This window comes from Dermacentor andersoni, chromosome 1, assembly GCF_023375885.2.
Source record: "Dermacentor andersoni chromosome 1, qqDerAnde1_hic_scaffold, whole genome shotgun sequence".
Taxonomy (NCBI): Eukaryota; Metazoa; Arthropoda; class Arachnida; order Ixodida; family Ixodidae; genus Dermacentor; species Dermacentor andersoni.
The window spans coordinates 164,497,499-164,512,754 of NC_092814.1; the positions used below are offsets into that span (position 1 = coordinate 164,497,499).

The 15,256-nt window shown below is 43.1% G+C and overlaps 1 protein-coding gene across 3 annotated transcripts in view; it reads left to right on the plus strand.

Annotated features, from left to right (window-relative positions):
* LOC126547336 ((Lyso)-N-acylphosphatidylethanolamine lipase-like) overlaps positions 1-11,008 on the plus strand; it is a 43,466-nt gene extending 32,458 nt beyond the window's left edge. For all 3 annotated transcript variants that reach the window (XM_050195303.3, XM_050195304.3, XM_055062693.2), the window contains exon 8: positions 229-11,008. In XM_050195303.3, the coding sequence (XP_050051260.1) occupies positions 229-405 (177 nt within the window). In that variant the 3' untranslated portion in view covers positions 406-11,008. The remainder of the gene's footprint in view (positions 1-228) is intronic.
* The last annotated feature ends 4,248 nt before the right edge of the window (positions 11,009-15,256 follow it).

Consider the following 15,256-nt stretch of genomic DNA (forward strand, 5'->3'; position numbering starts at 1 on the left):
CTTCATTATGATAGTGCTGTACACTACTGCAAATATGAGAGATCAAAAGTAGTTATATTTAATAGTTATAATTAAAAATATGGCTGCTTCCCTGGAGCTATTGCTTAATTATTTTTTGTGCGCATCCATTTATCAGTAAAAACAATGTAAAAAAACACTGAGAAACAATGTTATAGGTGTTCTGACCTTTGTGTTTTTGCTTGTATTCTTTTGTTTGTACCCTTGCAGATCATTGATGGTGCTGGCCATCACATCTTTGCTGACAAACCTGATCAATTCAATGAAATTGTGTCGAAGATCTGTCGTGGAGCAGATGCAGCTGAGAAGACAAATCGTGCCTTGGCTGAGGAGAAGGAAAGAGAGGAGCGGGAGCAGAGAAAAATGATACATCGGCTTGCTCTCTGAAAGGCTTGCTAATAGATGCTATTATACTTCATTTTGGTTTAGAACCACAGCACCTTCATTGGCCTGTGTTTAAAATTATTGTCATCAGCATTCACTCGAGTGAGGAATTAAATGCCAAATGCGGCAGATCGTAGTTGCAAAAATTTTTCTACATTCTAGTATAGCAAACCTAGACTTATACCACCACTTCATTATTTTATTGTTTCCTTGTGCAAAAATTGCTCACAGACTACTTTGCATGATTGGAGGTGCATAAAAGAATGGTCAGAAGACAGGCATGTGTACGAGTCTTGGCAAGGAAGTTTCTACTAAAGGATGATTGTAACTGTGCTTGTTAAATGGCCATGTGCAAAAGCAAGTTCGCACTCAGATGACAATTTTCTTATCGCATAACAGTATGAAAGTCACTGCTTGGCCTATATTGCAGTCTGAACTATTTAGTTCTAAGTATGAAGCTTTTGAGAATGGCTATGCTTGAGAGATAGATAGAGATTATATTTTCGTAAACGGCCTTAACAGTCGTGTGCGGTGCGTGTGTATTTTGGCCCTTTTCTGAAACTTGCTTGTGAACTTCAAGCACCTTCTCCTTCGGGTCACTGTTGTGCACTTGTATCTTTTCCTTCCATTGTTCACCAAGTTGCTGCTATGAGTGTTCTGTCATGAAGTTAATCTGCGATTAGGAATGTGTGGTTGATCTGGAGAGCCAACTTGAGTCATTTGAGTTAAGTCTTAATCTGCCATTTGGAAAGAAAAATAATGTTGGACCATAGTGAAAGCTGTCATGGCAGCCTATTTTGGAAACAGTACAGCTTACACTGAGTCTGCTTCTCTGCGATTAAAAAAGTGTCAAGATCATTTCACATATAACTGCTCTTACTGTTGAAGTGAGCCTCATAGTGTCATAAAATGCAGCCAGCATTCCAAAGCGACAAAGTTCTGCATTAATGTTTACTGAGAATGCTAGAACAATGCAAGGTTATTTGGAGTGAAAGTGACATGATTCTATCTTGAACTTCTGGCTTTAATCCATGCCTTCATACAGTCATTTGTGTGAAGGTGCAGGCTAGTGTGCAGTAAGTGCTAAACTTGAGTCCACTTCACATTGACATATAGAAAGTGGATTCTGTGGTGAAGCAGAAATGCCTAATCGAGATCAACCAATGGACTTTACTGTTTGTCATCTGCTTTTATGACGCTATTATTTGCAGTCCTTAAGGCTAACTGAGGCTGTTAGGGGTTGAGCACACCACCACCCAATGTCATTCACCTGCTAGAGTTTAACAAAATGCTAATATTTTGTCATAGATTTTTCTTCTCAAATCTAACAGTCAGCCTCTGTAGGAGAGGTTGTAGTGACTGAATTAGGTTAAATGAAATTACTTGAATTAAAACAAATCGAGTACTTCAAGGAGCAGACTTATTTTTGCCTCTATATGGTGACTAGCCCCATGACTTCTTTCTATAGCCATTCTTATGATGCATAGAAATTTTTAGGTAACTTGAAAACATCACACAAAGATCACTTCATTGGTCGGGTAAAACATTGATTTAGAGTCTACACAAAATGGATTATTTTTTATGCGCAGCTGAAATTTTTGCTATGGGTGGCTGAGGATTATGAACAAATTTTTTGTTAAAAGTCTTTTGTTACTGTTTTTGAGATTTTACTGTTTTTGCTTAGAGAGCTGGTCTCTGTTTGTGGGAATTCCTCGAGCCACTTAATCACGTTCTTCTTGAAGGAGATGCACTGTTTCTTCAGAAAAGTGACCCCATGCAAGCTGTGCAAGCCATGTTTATTTCATGTTAGTACACTTCTCAGCCAAATATTTTTGAATTGTTAGATACTTCAAACCCTAAAACTAACCCTTGAAGCGAACTAAGCCTAAAAGGTCAGAAACCCCCAACTTGCCCAGTAAATTACAGCATAAAAAATGCTCCTGTGATATCTTGAGTTGAATAGGAAATTTAGTTTAGTGAGGTCAGGTAAAATGTAACCTTGTGCCCAGTGAAGTGCGCAAATTCTGCTGATGTATTGTTGTACAGAGTGGACGTTAGCAAAAGACCAGTTGCGGCATTCATGTTAATTTGACTGCTGGTTAATATATCCCTTGTCTCACCAAAGTTTTGCGAGTGGGGAAGGCTGCAGTGATTTCTTTATGCAGTGTCATAAGTGGGTTTGTGCGGCTCAATTGAACAAGTTTAAAAGATAAAATCTAAGTTAATGTACTTTAGTCATTTAATAGAAACTAGCCTTTTGGCACTGTATGTACACTTGTATGTGCCAACAGAACGCCTCAGAATCCCAAGCACTGTAAAGGTACACTAACGGCAAATATTTAGTCGACATGGACAGAAACCTTGCAGTGCTTGTCTTGTGCCAGCTTAGTTCTTTTGTTCCACAGAAACTCGCAACTAAGGGGCTACATTCCTCTAGCACAGTGCAAATCGCTCGCCACAAGTGAGGAGACGTGACACTGCGTACGTCATCGCTGCCCTTTACTGTTGTCAATGGGTAAGATGGCGCCCAAGAGCTGACACTATGGCTTTTTGCATAAAACACAGAAGCATGGCCAGAAACCACCCAGAAACACGACATGGACATGGCATATTCTGCTATTTGCAGTTAGTATGAGCTTTGTGAGCCAGCCAAACCAGCAGAGCACAATGTGATACTGAAAATACCAAAATGTGAAAGCTCAGGCACTGCAGAGTTGAGAAAAAATGACACCTTTAGAATAGCTGCATCATTTTCAAGGGTGTAACGTAAATGAGTTCTTTTTTCTAAGAATTAAATAGAAGTAGACAAGTAGTAATTTCTTCTGTATTATATCCAATGACTTTTTTTATTATCAGTGTTCGAGCCCTAGTGACACAATTATAATGAGGCATTACGACATCATTGGCCTGTTAAATGCCGATATAACGAAGTATTTAACTTTTCGTAACCTCTTGTCCATAGAATCCATGTATTTAGAACCTCAATGTAACGAAGTATGCATGCAATTTCAATATAAAGAAATTTCACTGTCGCCACAAAGGAATGCCGAGACCATAAATGGAAACTTCCGCGGGTGCAGATGGTCAAATCATTGGTTTACAAGCGGCTACTTGCAAACGCACAAATCGCGCGCCGCGTGATACAAGTGGCTGCTGAAGTGGAGCCCCATCGTGCTCCATACAGAGTCCAAGTGCGATAAGATCCTGTCGCGCCCCGCACTCTGTTTGCTTTTGGTGTGAGTGAAAGTGTGCGAAGGTGAGATGAGAAAGATGGTGGCTTCAGGAGTGCCGCCTTCCTGCGCGAGCAAACTTAAAAGAAAGGGGAGGGGAGCAAGTTGGCGATAACTCGATCAAGGGTGCGTAAGGGGCAGCATAAGTTGGCGCGTGCTTCAATGTTTGGCGCACGCCTTGGCAGTGGCTGCGCATGGCTGTAAGCACGGCTGAGCGTATACGCAGCCGCGCACTCTGCTTTAGAGGTAATCAGCATGTGCAAAGAGTGGGCGTGCCGAGATGGCATGACATCACGTAAGAGGTCTTCACACGCGTTTAGTATTAGAGGTTGCATAATCTCGAGTTTCGGTCACCCGTTGGTGCGAGAGGCAGACGAAGCATGCACTCCCCCCTACCGGTGCTTTTCACAATACAGTGAAGCCTCGTTAAACCGTAGTTGGCCGGAGCTCGGAAAAAGTACGTACTAAACGGTAGTACTGTTCAACCGAAATAGCATGAGCTCGCCCACTTACCTGTCGAAAACAGAACTCAGAGAGAGTGCGATGAAAGGGGAAAAAAACATGCAGTACTTATTCACTTCGCCCGACAAAAGTGTTATTTTCGTTTGGTGCCACGGCAGCCTAGCACGACGACAGTGGACTCAAACTTACTGAAGCTGCGTGCCAGCTTTTCAGCCAGCCCCCTCTTCTCAGCAAACGCTCACATGGCAGATTCCTCGTTGGCGTTACGTATTCTCTGTGCACGTGCGCAGTAGTGCTGCAGAAGTCCCCGGGCGCCTTTTTCATTGCTGGGTGCCGGAGTTCGGAATACTTTTCATTTGGAATAGTTACGTTATTGCGCCCGTTCTCGTTGCGATGATTGCATTCATGAGGCTGATGTAACGCGCAGCTTCTGCAACTGTCGGGCCTGAATCGCCCGTGCTGTCGCTTTCCGTGTTGTCCTCATCACAGTCGCTAGTTGACACTTTGGCAAAAACAGAGGCAACGATGGCGAAAAGTCGAACCTCGTAGCCGACATCTCTTCGCGGTCGCAGCAGTGCTGCTGAGCAACTTCGCATTCCAAATGCCACACACTGTAGTCAACAGCGGATCTCTGTCACATGCCAATGCCGACTTCTTCGTGTCACGTTCGATAGCACGAACAATGTCTAATTTTTCTTCTATGCTGAGCACTTGGCGTCTTTTTTATCCGAGCTTCGGCACGATGCGAGTCCTCGCTTGCACGAAGCCACAACGCTTTCTGGCACGAGGTCGAAATAATGTTGATGTTGATGTGGCTTCATGCGCAAACGCACAGGGTGCTTGGAGGCCGTTGTTCCGATCTCTGAGGCTTGTTTGCGCAACGAAAAGTGGAAACGCTACGTTTTAATCGATGCGTATGTGATAAATAAGCTGGTACAGCTTATGTGGATACAAAACACATTATGTTCAATGGCCGCTGAGTCGGGGATTTGACTTTACTACTTTTAAAACGAAACTACTGTTTAAGCGGGTACGGTTTAACGAGGTTTTACTGTAGCATCATACCAGTGGGCGACGCTATCAGCCATGGTGGTGGAGTGCATGCGAAAATGTGGCTGGCTTTGCTTAATTCGTACCGCCAATGTGAAGATATCATATAAGTGGTATGAAACCATATCATTCGTCGCAGACTCCCAAATTCATGAAAATGAATTGTTTTCTCATTCAAATTTCCTTTTTTTGATTGCCCGATAATTCGAAGAACTCTGTGGCCCCTTTCTGTTGAAGAAAAATCGTTTGGCGACTGTACTTATTTGCATAAAAGGTTGAATTTCAATACAATGAAATTTCGTTATAATGAAGCAAATTGCTGATTTTACGAACTTCGTTATATCGTGGTTTAACTGTACTAGTATCTCCTAGTAGAGTCTCGATCCGTGTTCACCATCTACGTCAATTTATCGTTTACTAAAGCTCTGTTCCCGATAATATTTGATCAAGCAGTATTGTGTCACTTTAGCTCGATTTAATACTTGCCTTTGGTGTCTTCAAGAAAAATGATGACGTGTGAAGCATGTTGTATGTATCCTAAGAACTATGATGGCGAGCAGACACTGGCAGTGAGTATGCAATAAGAGGAGGTTGAGTGTTATCGCGGTTGTAGTTTCGTTCTTTCCTCCAGTTCCCGCATTCCCTGGCAAAAGATGGCTGCCCACACCTAGAAGCACTGTAAATTACGGTTTAATGAAAGGCGTTCATCTCCACCGTGATGTCATGGAGATAAGCAAACATAATTTTCTGGCATCTCTGTACGAATTTTCGTTGAGTTGGACAGTGAGTTTGGTGTTGCCGTTTACTATAGTGTTCCCACCCATCCCCATTTGAAGCTGGTTTATCACCTCATCACACTGGAACATAAGAGTTTGTTTGATGGTCTACTGGTGGATATTTTGTGAGGCGAAGTGTGTTGCAATTTGGGTTATATAGCCGCATCAATGCTGCTTTCAGTTTTGCAGGTGAACCTATTGTATGCATGTACTCGGGCCACTGTTAGCTTTTCACTCGGCTGACCTGTCTGAGTGTTGATGATATTCTACGTGCACTGCAGTTCATTTGGTATAGCTTCTTTCAAGGTTGATATGTAGGAACGCATAAGAAATTTATTCATTCCATTTTGTTGTAGGGAAAATGGCTTAGGTAGTCAAGTCTTCCTTTAGCACAAAAGCAGATGTCCTAAAATGGCCATGCTGAAAATATAACAGTAGGTGTATCTATGCAGAAAATGTCTGTTTTTAGACAACTTTCATTGATGTTCTTTTAATGCTATCTAGCATCTTCTGTCACTGGGTTGATACGATACTGGTACCACAATGAGTTGCTTTCAGATATGACTCACTCAGCGAACTTTGCCCTTTTAGATGTGCTCTCTGTAGTGGTATGACTATAGAAAGACTACTACAAGACGGAAGGCAAGTAGGTTGTGCAAGGTTTGGGCATTATAAGGTTTGATGTGTTCCTTATTGAAAATGGCATGACATGTACGGGTTACTGTCTTGTTGTATTTTTTTTCCACCTTGTTTTCAATCCCTGTTACGTTTTGTTAAATTAAAGTGCTTGTAATACTTCTATAAATGTTTTGTGGACCTTTCACAGTTTCCTCGTTAAGTGTATTGTACTTGTTTGGATGCTCAGCTCCTTGCTATAGTATAAAGTATATCGTAATGGGGAAGCCTTATAAACTGCGCTTCTTTGTTGCTATGCTTGTAAGACTTGAACACAAATGTTTTGTCATGAAGAGGGTTGGTACATTTTAAGTTGGGGCTACTTCTGTTTGCACATACTCTAAATAGAGAGCAAATGTTTCTTGTTATTAGTGTGATCTCCATCTTTTAGTTACTAAAAGTGTGGAAATATAGGAAATAAGCTTCATTTTAAATTTTAGAAGGACTTGCAATGTACCAACAGTTCTATATGCACGTATTGAAGCTTAAAAAAAAAAAAAAGGTGGGAAGAAAAGTAATATTGTAGTTTTTCTACGATTGCAAGGATAAAAAATATACAGCATTAGAGGGGAGCTGTGTTCTGTCCCTCATGCACTGTACAGGCTACAACTGCACAGACCCTATCGCATCGTAAAAAGTAGCATGGATTTAGGGCTGCCAGTTCAACAGGGAAGAATACGCCTCCTTCATAGCCAAAAAGCCCTCCACCCTTCTTTTTTAGTTGCTTGAAGTATTAGCCGTAAGCTTCCTTTCTTTTGATTCTGAAGTTGCCTTTTCTAAGAAAATGTCATGTGCAATGTCATCGCAAAAGTAAAGATTACCAGGCAAGTAATGCTTGGAGTCATGGTTATATTTTCAAAGGGACACTAAAGGAAAATAGCAAGTCAAGCTAGATTGAAAGATTGGGCTTTTATAATAACAAATTCGTCCTTTGTAATGAAAACAGCTTTTGTAAGGGAGAAAATTACAAAAATAGAAAAACAGAGTAATGCCACCTATTGTGGACTATGGTACCTCACACTTGTGATGTCAGCACTGGCTGATTCACATCGTGTGGCTGCTATGTTCCACCGTATTCTGTATAACCTCCTTGGTGCCACCACTGTGAGCTGCATCGCTTTAATTTTTTACGGCTGCCAAGGCACCAGCGCCACCTAGCCCGCTCCGCGGCCTCTAAGCACAGCTGCAGAGCATGGGTAGCTTCAGTGACTCGTGCAAGTGAAACACTGGAGTTTCTAAAAGACATCATAAAGGGAGGTCGTGTGGAAATTACGTCAACTTGTTCGTCTTGGCATGGGCAATTCAAATTCAAAAGCAGCGGTGACATTTGCAGACATTGTCAGCTCCTCAGGTTGAAAAATGTGTGTGTGTAAGTCCAGTATTTGCGTATCTTCAGGATCGCCAGTCAGCCTCTAGAGTCTGTGAAGGAGTACATTTACCTCGGTCAATTGCTTGTAGGAGACCCTGATCATGAGAAGGAAATTTAGAGAAGAATAAAAATGGATTGGAGTGCATACGGCAGACATTGCCAGATCCTGACTGGAAGCTTACTGTTATCATTGAAAAGGAAGGTGTACAATCGGTGCATATTACCGGTGCTGATATATGGGGCAACAACTTGGAGACTGACAAAGAAGCTAAAGAACAAGTTAAGGACCACACAAAGAGCGATGCAACGAAGAATGCTAGGCATAACATTAATGTTGAATTCCAATGGCAGATCCAGATCAAGTTTTTCTGCTCTGTATGGAGCAATCCTATTCCAATGGCAGAATGGGAGCGTGAGCTGTGTGTTCCAATGGCAGATTGGGACCAGCCGCTGATCCCGGATTGCTCCGTGGAGCAAAAATATTTGCTCCGCCGAAATCGGCAGATTTGATCGGAAGTCCTTGTGACGTATTTCCTTCACCCGCCTCTGCTTCCTGTCACGGTCGCCCGTTTCCGGTCGTGGGTAGCTATGGACGACATGGGAAACGTGGACGCCGCTTCGCGCCGTGCGATTTTGTTCGCGCTCCTAGACAGCTCCGACTCAGACAGTACAACTTCCAAGTCGAGTGATGATTCTTCTGACACGAACAGTGAAATGGGGTGGTGGGTTGCGCTTCCAAGCGCTTGTTCCTTTCTCTATTCTGGCGCCCTCTCACTTGATTTTCCTGTACGAAGCGCCCCCGCGGGAGCGCACGCATTCCCTTCGCAGATATGGTGTGCGCACATGAGAGCGATCTCAGTCGGAGCGACGCGCTCCGACGCGATCCGGCCGAGCGCTCGCGATCTACCATTGGAATTCAACATAAGAGACAGAAATGGAGTGGTTTGGATCAGAGAGCAAATGGCTATAGCCGATATTCTAACTGACATTTAAGACAAAGAAAAAAATGGAACTGGGCAGGTCATGTAATGGGTAGGTTAGATAAACGGTAGACTATTAGGGTTACAGAATCTGTGCCAAGAGGAGGGAGGTGCAGTCAAGGATGGCAGAAGTGTAGGTGGGGCGATGAAATTGGGAAATTTGTGGGCATTAGTTGGAATCAGTTGGCGCAGGGCAGGGTTGATTGGAGGTTGCAGGGAGAGGCCTTCGTCCTGCAGTGGACATAAAATAGGCTGCTGCTGCTGCTGATGATGATGATGATGGATAGTCATGCGCACCCCCAAAAAATTGCTATGTGTATCAGAGTACTGTCAACAAAAACAAAAAGTGCGGGTTGAGTGAGTTTAAGAGTTTCTGGTCAATAAATGTTGAACACTGCATTTATTATTGTAAGATTAGTCCAATCAAATTCTGCTAGGTAAAGTTAGTTATTTCTATACTCAATTTTTTTGTGAAAGTGTGTCATACTGCTGTGTAGTTGTGGTATGTAGCCTCGTAGTGATATTTTAATTTTAGATGTTTTTTCTCTTATGTTTGTATAGTTTTTTTCCTTGTACTAGTTACGTTTAGAAAGCCGCTACAATTCATAGTAAAATTTGTGCTCGTTATCATAAGCTCTCAGTGCGTGCTCTCATATGGGTCTCAAGTGTGCCAAGGATGTCTCGGCAAGGCCATGTGAAGTGCACGTAACTAAGTGGTTCTGCTGATAATCATAGCATCTGCACTTTCAAGGTCGTCCTTCACAGCCTAGCAGACTTATTGTTGCCCATCTCTATTACATTTAAACCTTAATGGAATGAAACAATTTTATTCCTTCTAAATTAACAATCTTGGTTTCCACCAAAGAGCCACAAAGCTGTTTGATCTCTTTGGTAGAGGACATTTGATTGGGCAGAATAATGCATTGCTGCGTTGAATTTCGTTCGGTTGAGCTATAAGTGACGCGACAGGTGTAGCTGTTTGTGTGGTGTGAAAACGTTGACAAAAAAATTTAAGTGTGCATGTCAGTTTAGTGGTGCACAAACAACTTGTTTTAGTAAAATGATGTTTAATTTTCTCTTTGTCTAGTTTGGCATGTGCCTTGGTGGAATAACTTAAGAGTGATGTGAATAACAGAAAGCAATGCTGGCATTTTTGCAGCAAAAGATGAGTTTTGGCCCAGTTGTTCACATATTGGAATGTGTGAACAGGTGGAGTAGAAATCTGTTCTGTCCATTGCTTTTGACGGTGTCCTGTCTGTTGTGCTTTATCACTGTTCCAATTTTTACAAGTAGCTAGGAATCAAGGGGCACCAAACTACAGGTAGTTGTCCGTATGTATAGAAATAGGGTTTTGCTTTGAACTAGTGACATTGTTTTATTGTCATTGTGGTGCTGTGCTGAATTATCACAAATACTTGGAAGGGACCCGACTTCCTCATTCTTATCATTCATTGAAGTGATAATTGTCTACAAGGTTTGTAATTCTAATATAAATGTTAAAGTTTACGTAGCATGGCATTGGGCACCTTTGTATGTTCTGCATGCCTGTGTGTACAGAAGTGTAAGAAAGCTGAAAAGAGAGTGATAAGCTTGTATTAAGGTGCATTTCCACTGATTAATTAGTTATCTTAGTCCAAAACATCGGTTGAATAACTGGTAGGTTAATTAATTACACAGACCTACTTTGCAAGGAAAAAGTGAGACGGGTACGTGCAGTCCTATAGAACTGGGACCATAAATCGTTTACGATATTTACAAGGTAGATTTACTGTGTGTAGGTCTGCTGTACATATTTCAGTCAGTTGTATATCGGGCAGTAAGACCACTGTTTGTATGTATATAGGAATTATATATTCTTTTTTGGTGCTAAGTTATCTTTATGGATATCTTGTATCGAAAACTGAGTGGTTTTTGAAACCGAGTACTTCACTTGGAATGAAGAGTTTTATTTTCAGCTGTTGTTGTAAAGACTTCGTAGGCATTACATTTTCATGTGGCATTATTCCTGCTAAAGTGGAGTGCCTATCCTTGCTCTATTTTAATAAAAATGTTATTGTGACCTTGCTTATTGTTTTATAGGCCATAAATGACAGCTTGGGTGTTTGAAAAACCTGTAGCACGTCGACATCACTACCAGACATTTGTGGAAGAGTCAGTGCTTAGTTCAAGTGGACTTGTCACTAACGGCCTTGTTGCAAAAAAAAAAGGAGCAAGGGTTAAAACATGGTAGTCTGGAATGACAAAGCCACTTGTGTACATGTATGTAAAGCTGTTCAGAAGCAAAAGAGTGCCTCTTGTGGACTGGCAAGCAGTAGCACAATAAATTCTGATTTCCGGTGACTGCCAGTGTTATGTCGACTGGCAATAGAAAATTTCCAGGAAGACGATTAACAGAGTGCCAAAAAACAAGGGAAGTTTCATATCTGTGGTAGAAAGATGGTCGCAGTGCATCCAATATTGCAGGAAAGCTGCATTCAGTGGCTGTCTTGGCATAATAGTGTGTTGTTCCTAGCAGTGCCTGGCCTTGGTTCCACAATTGAGGGGTTGGACTAATCATCCGAACTAAAATTACCCAAAAATTAACTAACCACATGAATAACAAACTTTATCGACCTAAAATTATGTTCGCCTTCATGGAAATGTAACCGCCGCTTCCGCAAATTAAACCACAGCCTTGCATCCAGCAGCATTATGCCTTTGCCGATTAGCCATCAGTTGTGTGGCCCTGTTGGTATAATGGAAGATAGCGCACACCGACTGAAACTTGCACATAGTGACCTAGATCTGAGGTTTCCCTTGCTGGGGGGGGGGGGGGGGGGGGACACGTGCTCACCTTTGTTGCATAGGGTCCCGGAAGAAAGTGCGTAGTCCCCAGGTGTGCTTGTGTACAGAGCTTGGCAAACCATACCGTCATTTTGCTTGATCTGATCATTGTTAAGCGTTTGCCCACGGAAATGTATCTTTTGTCCTCCGCCAGAAAAGTATTTTTGAAGTGGGATGGTGAAACCTTCACCATCTCACTTGTGTTGGCCACAGGTTTAGTCTAGGGAATTTTAGCTTTCAGAAAGTTGTGGGGGACGCGGCTTTCGGATCACGAAAAATGGACAAAAAAACCGATTTTTTCAAAAATGCATTTTCAGTTTCTATAACTCCTTTTCTATCTTATTCCGAAATATCTTCATCGAAAACCACTTAGAAGTGCTCTAAGCAATTGTATCAGCCAAGGTGGCGGAAAATTTAACGTAAATTGCGAACAAAGAAAACGGCGTTTTTCAAGCCACAGTAGAGAGTTTTAGAATAGGGGCCCCTATAGTTTGGGGCCCCAAAGAGCTTGGCGGGTGTTAGCGGTGGGGCACGTAGGAATGAAGAGCTTTAGAATAGGGTTTTACGTTTGCGGATAGCGTCTTGCGCTGACAGCGCCACTACGGCGTCAAAGAAACGCTATTAGAAATAATTAAATATACCATTTTATGATAGGAATAATAATTTTGACTTTCGTGTATTCGCATTTAATTACAATTTAGAGGTTATTCTGTTAGCAGCAAACAATTAGTTGCGCTTAGTTTTGAGCAAACCTACCTTACTAGCCTTCACCAGCCAAGCTTAGCCGTGTTAGGCCTACGAGCCATAAAATCCACAATCGAATTCAAAATCAGCGGCGTCTAATGAGTCAATCTTCATAACACACGCTAGTTGAGAGAAAGCGATAACCGCAGTCACTCCTCTTAGTTTGCGAACTTCACGCGTTACCGGGAATCGAACCCAGTTTGGTGCTAGGTTAGAGCCATAGAGTTTCCTACAATATTACTAGAGGGAACTCAGGCGCTGCAGTCGTTGTCCTACCCAACGTTTATAGATACTAAAAAGTATCTATAAACGTTGGTCCTACCAGCGGCCGTGGTCCTACCATGGGAATGATGGGAAGTACATGGATTTGTCTGATCTTCGTGCTTGTGGATTCAGACGTTCTTGTATCTTTGTATATTACGCTATATAAATATTATTGTCGTATATTTCGGCGCAATCTATATTCTTCGAAGTGCAGAAGACGCCGGGAACGCGTACAGTTTATATTAATTGCAATGATTGAGCTTGTCCAGGTGGCCAAATCGAAACGCGCCAAGCGTCTCAAGGCACTGACATGCCCGCGATAAATTCATAAGGGCGTTTCATTCGCTTGTCGATACGTGCGTCCGTGGCTTAATGGTTTCAATATCAGGCTTCTGTGCTAGAGTCCCTGTGTTCGAATGCTGCCGTCGGGCAATTTTAACGAGGTTTAATTATTTATTCCGCAATATACTATTGAAAATGACGAATTAACAAAGTCACAATGCCGTTTGAAGCCAAAAGGACGAAGTTTAGGCAAATCCATGTACTTCCCATAATTCCCATGCTGGGACAACCGCTCCCATTGCAGCTCCCGTAGACACCAGCGCCAGAGTTCCCTCTAGTAATTGTAGGAAACTCTATGGTTAGAGCCGTCGCTTCGATGGGTGCCGCCATGTTTGCCGACGCAAAACTTTTGGGGCCGCTATTTGGGCTCCCGCTAAATCGGTGAAATAGCTTTCCCAACGCAAAACCCAAAGGCAGTTTGCGCATGCGCAGTGGCTTCGACGCTATTTCTTTGGGGCCCCAAAACGTTTGGGGACCCTATTCTAAAACTCTCTAGTATCTTCGGAACGGCGCAAGCGAGCGTCGCCATCTTGGTCTCGTCAGAAACCGCATTTCTCCAGCTTGAAATTTGCCGCTTCAGCTATATCCTCCACACATAAACAAGTGCTCAAAGAAGCAAATGATCGAACGTCGTTCCGAAGTCGCCGATTGGCCGCGCCCGCCACTCGATTCCAGCGCGCTTCGCCATTGATCCGGCGCTCGCTTCTTAGGGCCGTTGTCTGTTCGGCCCTTGGCACCTCGCAAGCTCTCGACCGTTTCCGTAATCTCGACGAGTGTCAAAACTACGCAGGCATCACAGAACACCCTGATGGCCAACCCTCTCTAAAATAGCAAATTTAGCCTTGGTTTCACGCACCCACGCATACTTTTTCTCATGCGAGGCTGAAGAATATTTTTTTTGACAGTGTTGCAGTGTGGTAAGGTTAACACGAGTTGTGCCAGGGTGGAGATATTTCTAAACTCTTGCATGCGGTCGTATGTTTTTACGTCTCCGATGTCTACCCAGAATGACGCGGTTGATGTTATTGTCAAATGACGCTTTTGTTAATGAGAGTTTTAGAATAGGGGCGCCAAACGTTTTGGGGCCCCAAAGAAATAGCGTCGAAGCCACTGCGCATGCACGAGGCGCAAACTGCGTTTGGGTTTTGCGTTGGTAACGGTATTTCACCGATTTAGCGGGAGCCCAAATAGCGGCCCCAAAAGCTTTGCGTCAACAAACATGGCGGCACCCATCGAAGCGACGGCTCTAACCTAGCACCAAACTGGGTTTGATTCGCGGTAACGCGTGAAGTACGCAAGCTAGGAGAAGTGACTGCGGTTATCGCTTTCTCTCAACTAGCGTGTGTGATGAAGATTGATTCATTAGACGCCGCTGCTTCCGAATTCGAGTGTGGATGTTATGGCTCGTAGGCCTAACACGGCTAAGCTTGGCTGGTGAAGGCACGTAAAGTTGGTTTTGTTGCTCAAAACTAAGCGCTACTAATTGTTTGCTGCCTGAAGAATAACCTCTAAAATGTAATTAAACGCGAATACACGCAAGTCAAAATTACTATTCCTATCATAAAACGGTATATTTTATTTAATTATTTCTAATAGTTTTTCTTTGACGCCGTAGTGGCGCTGTCGGCGCAAGACCCTATCCGCAAACGCGAAACCCTATTCTAAAACTCTTCACACCTGCGTGCCCCAACGCTACAGTGTATACTGTACCAACGCTAACACCCGCAAAGCTCTTTGGCGCCCCAAAATATTGGGGCCCCTATTCTAAAAATCTCTAATAATACTAATAAGGCAGCATTCTCCACTCTTGCTCGAGTCTTTGACTAGGTAGGAGGAGGAGGAGGAAACAACTTTATTGACACCAAGGATTGCGTCAGGTCATGGGAGGGATGGGGGTCAGGGAAAGAGGAAGACGGTGCGCCCTCGGGCAGCTCTAGGTGGTCGAAAGTCCTTGTGCTTCGGCGATCCCTATAGCCAGTATACGATCCGGAGTTGGTCTTCCAGCCGTCAGCTTCGCAGAGTAGCCTCCCAATGCTCCTGTCGTGCAGCTGCCTCAAAGGGAGGAGTAGGTCTGTTTGGGCAATAGCGATATATATGATTAAAGTCGGCTCGCGAACTCGATCAGAGACGACAATGGCG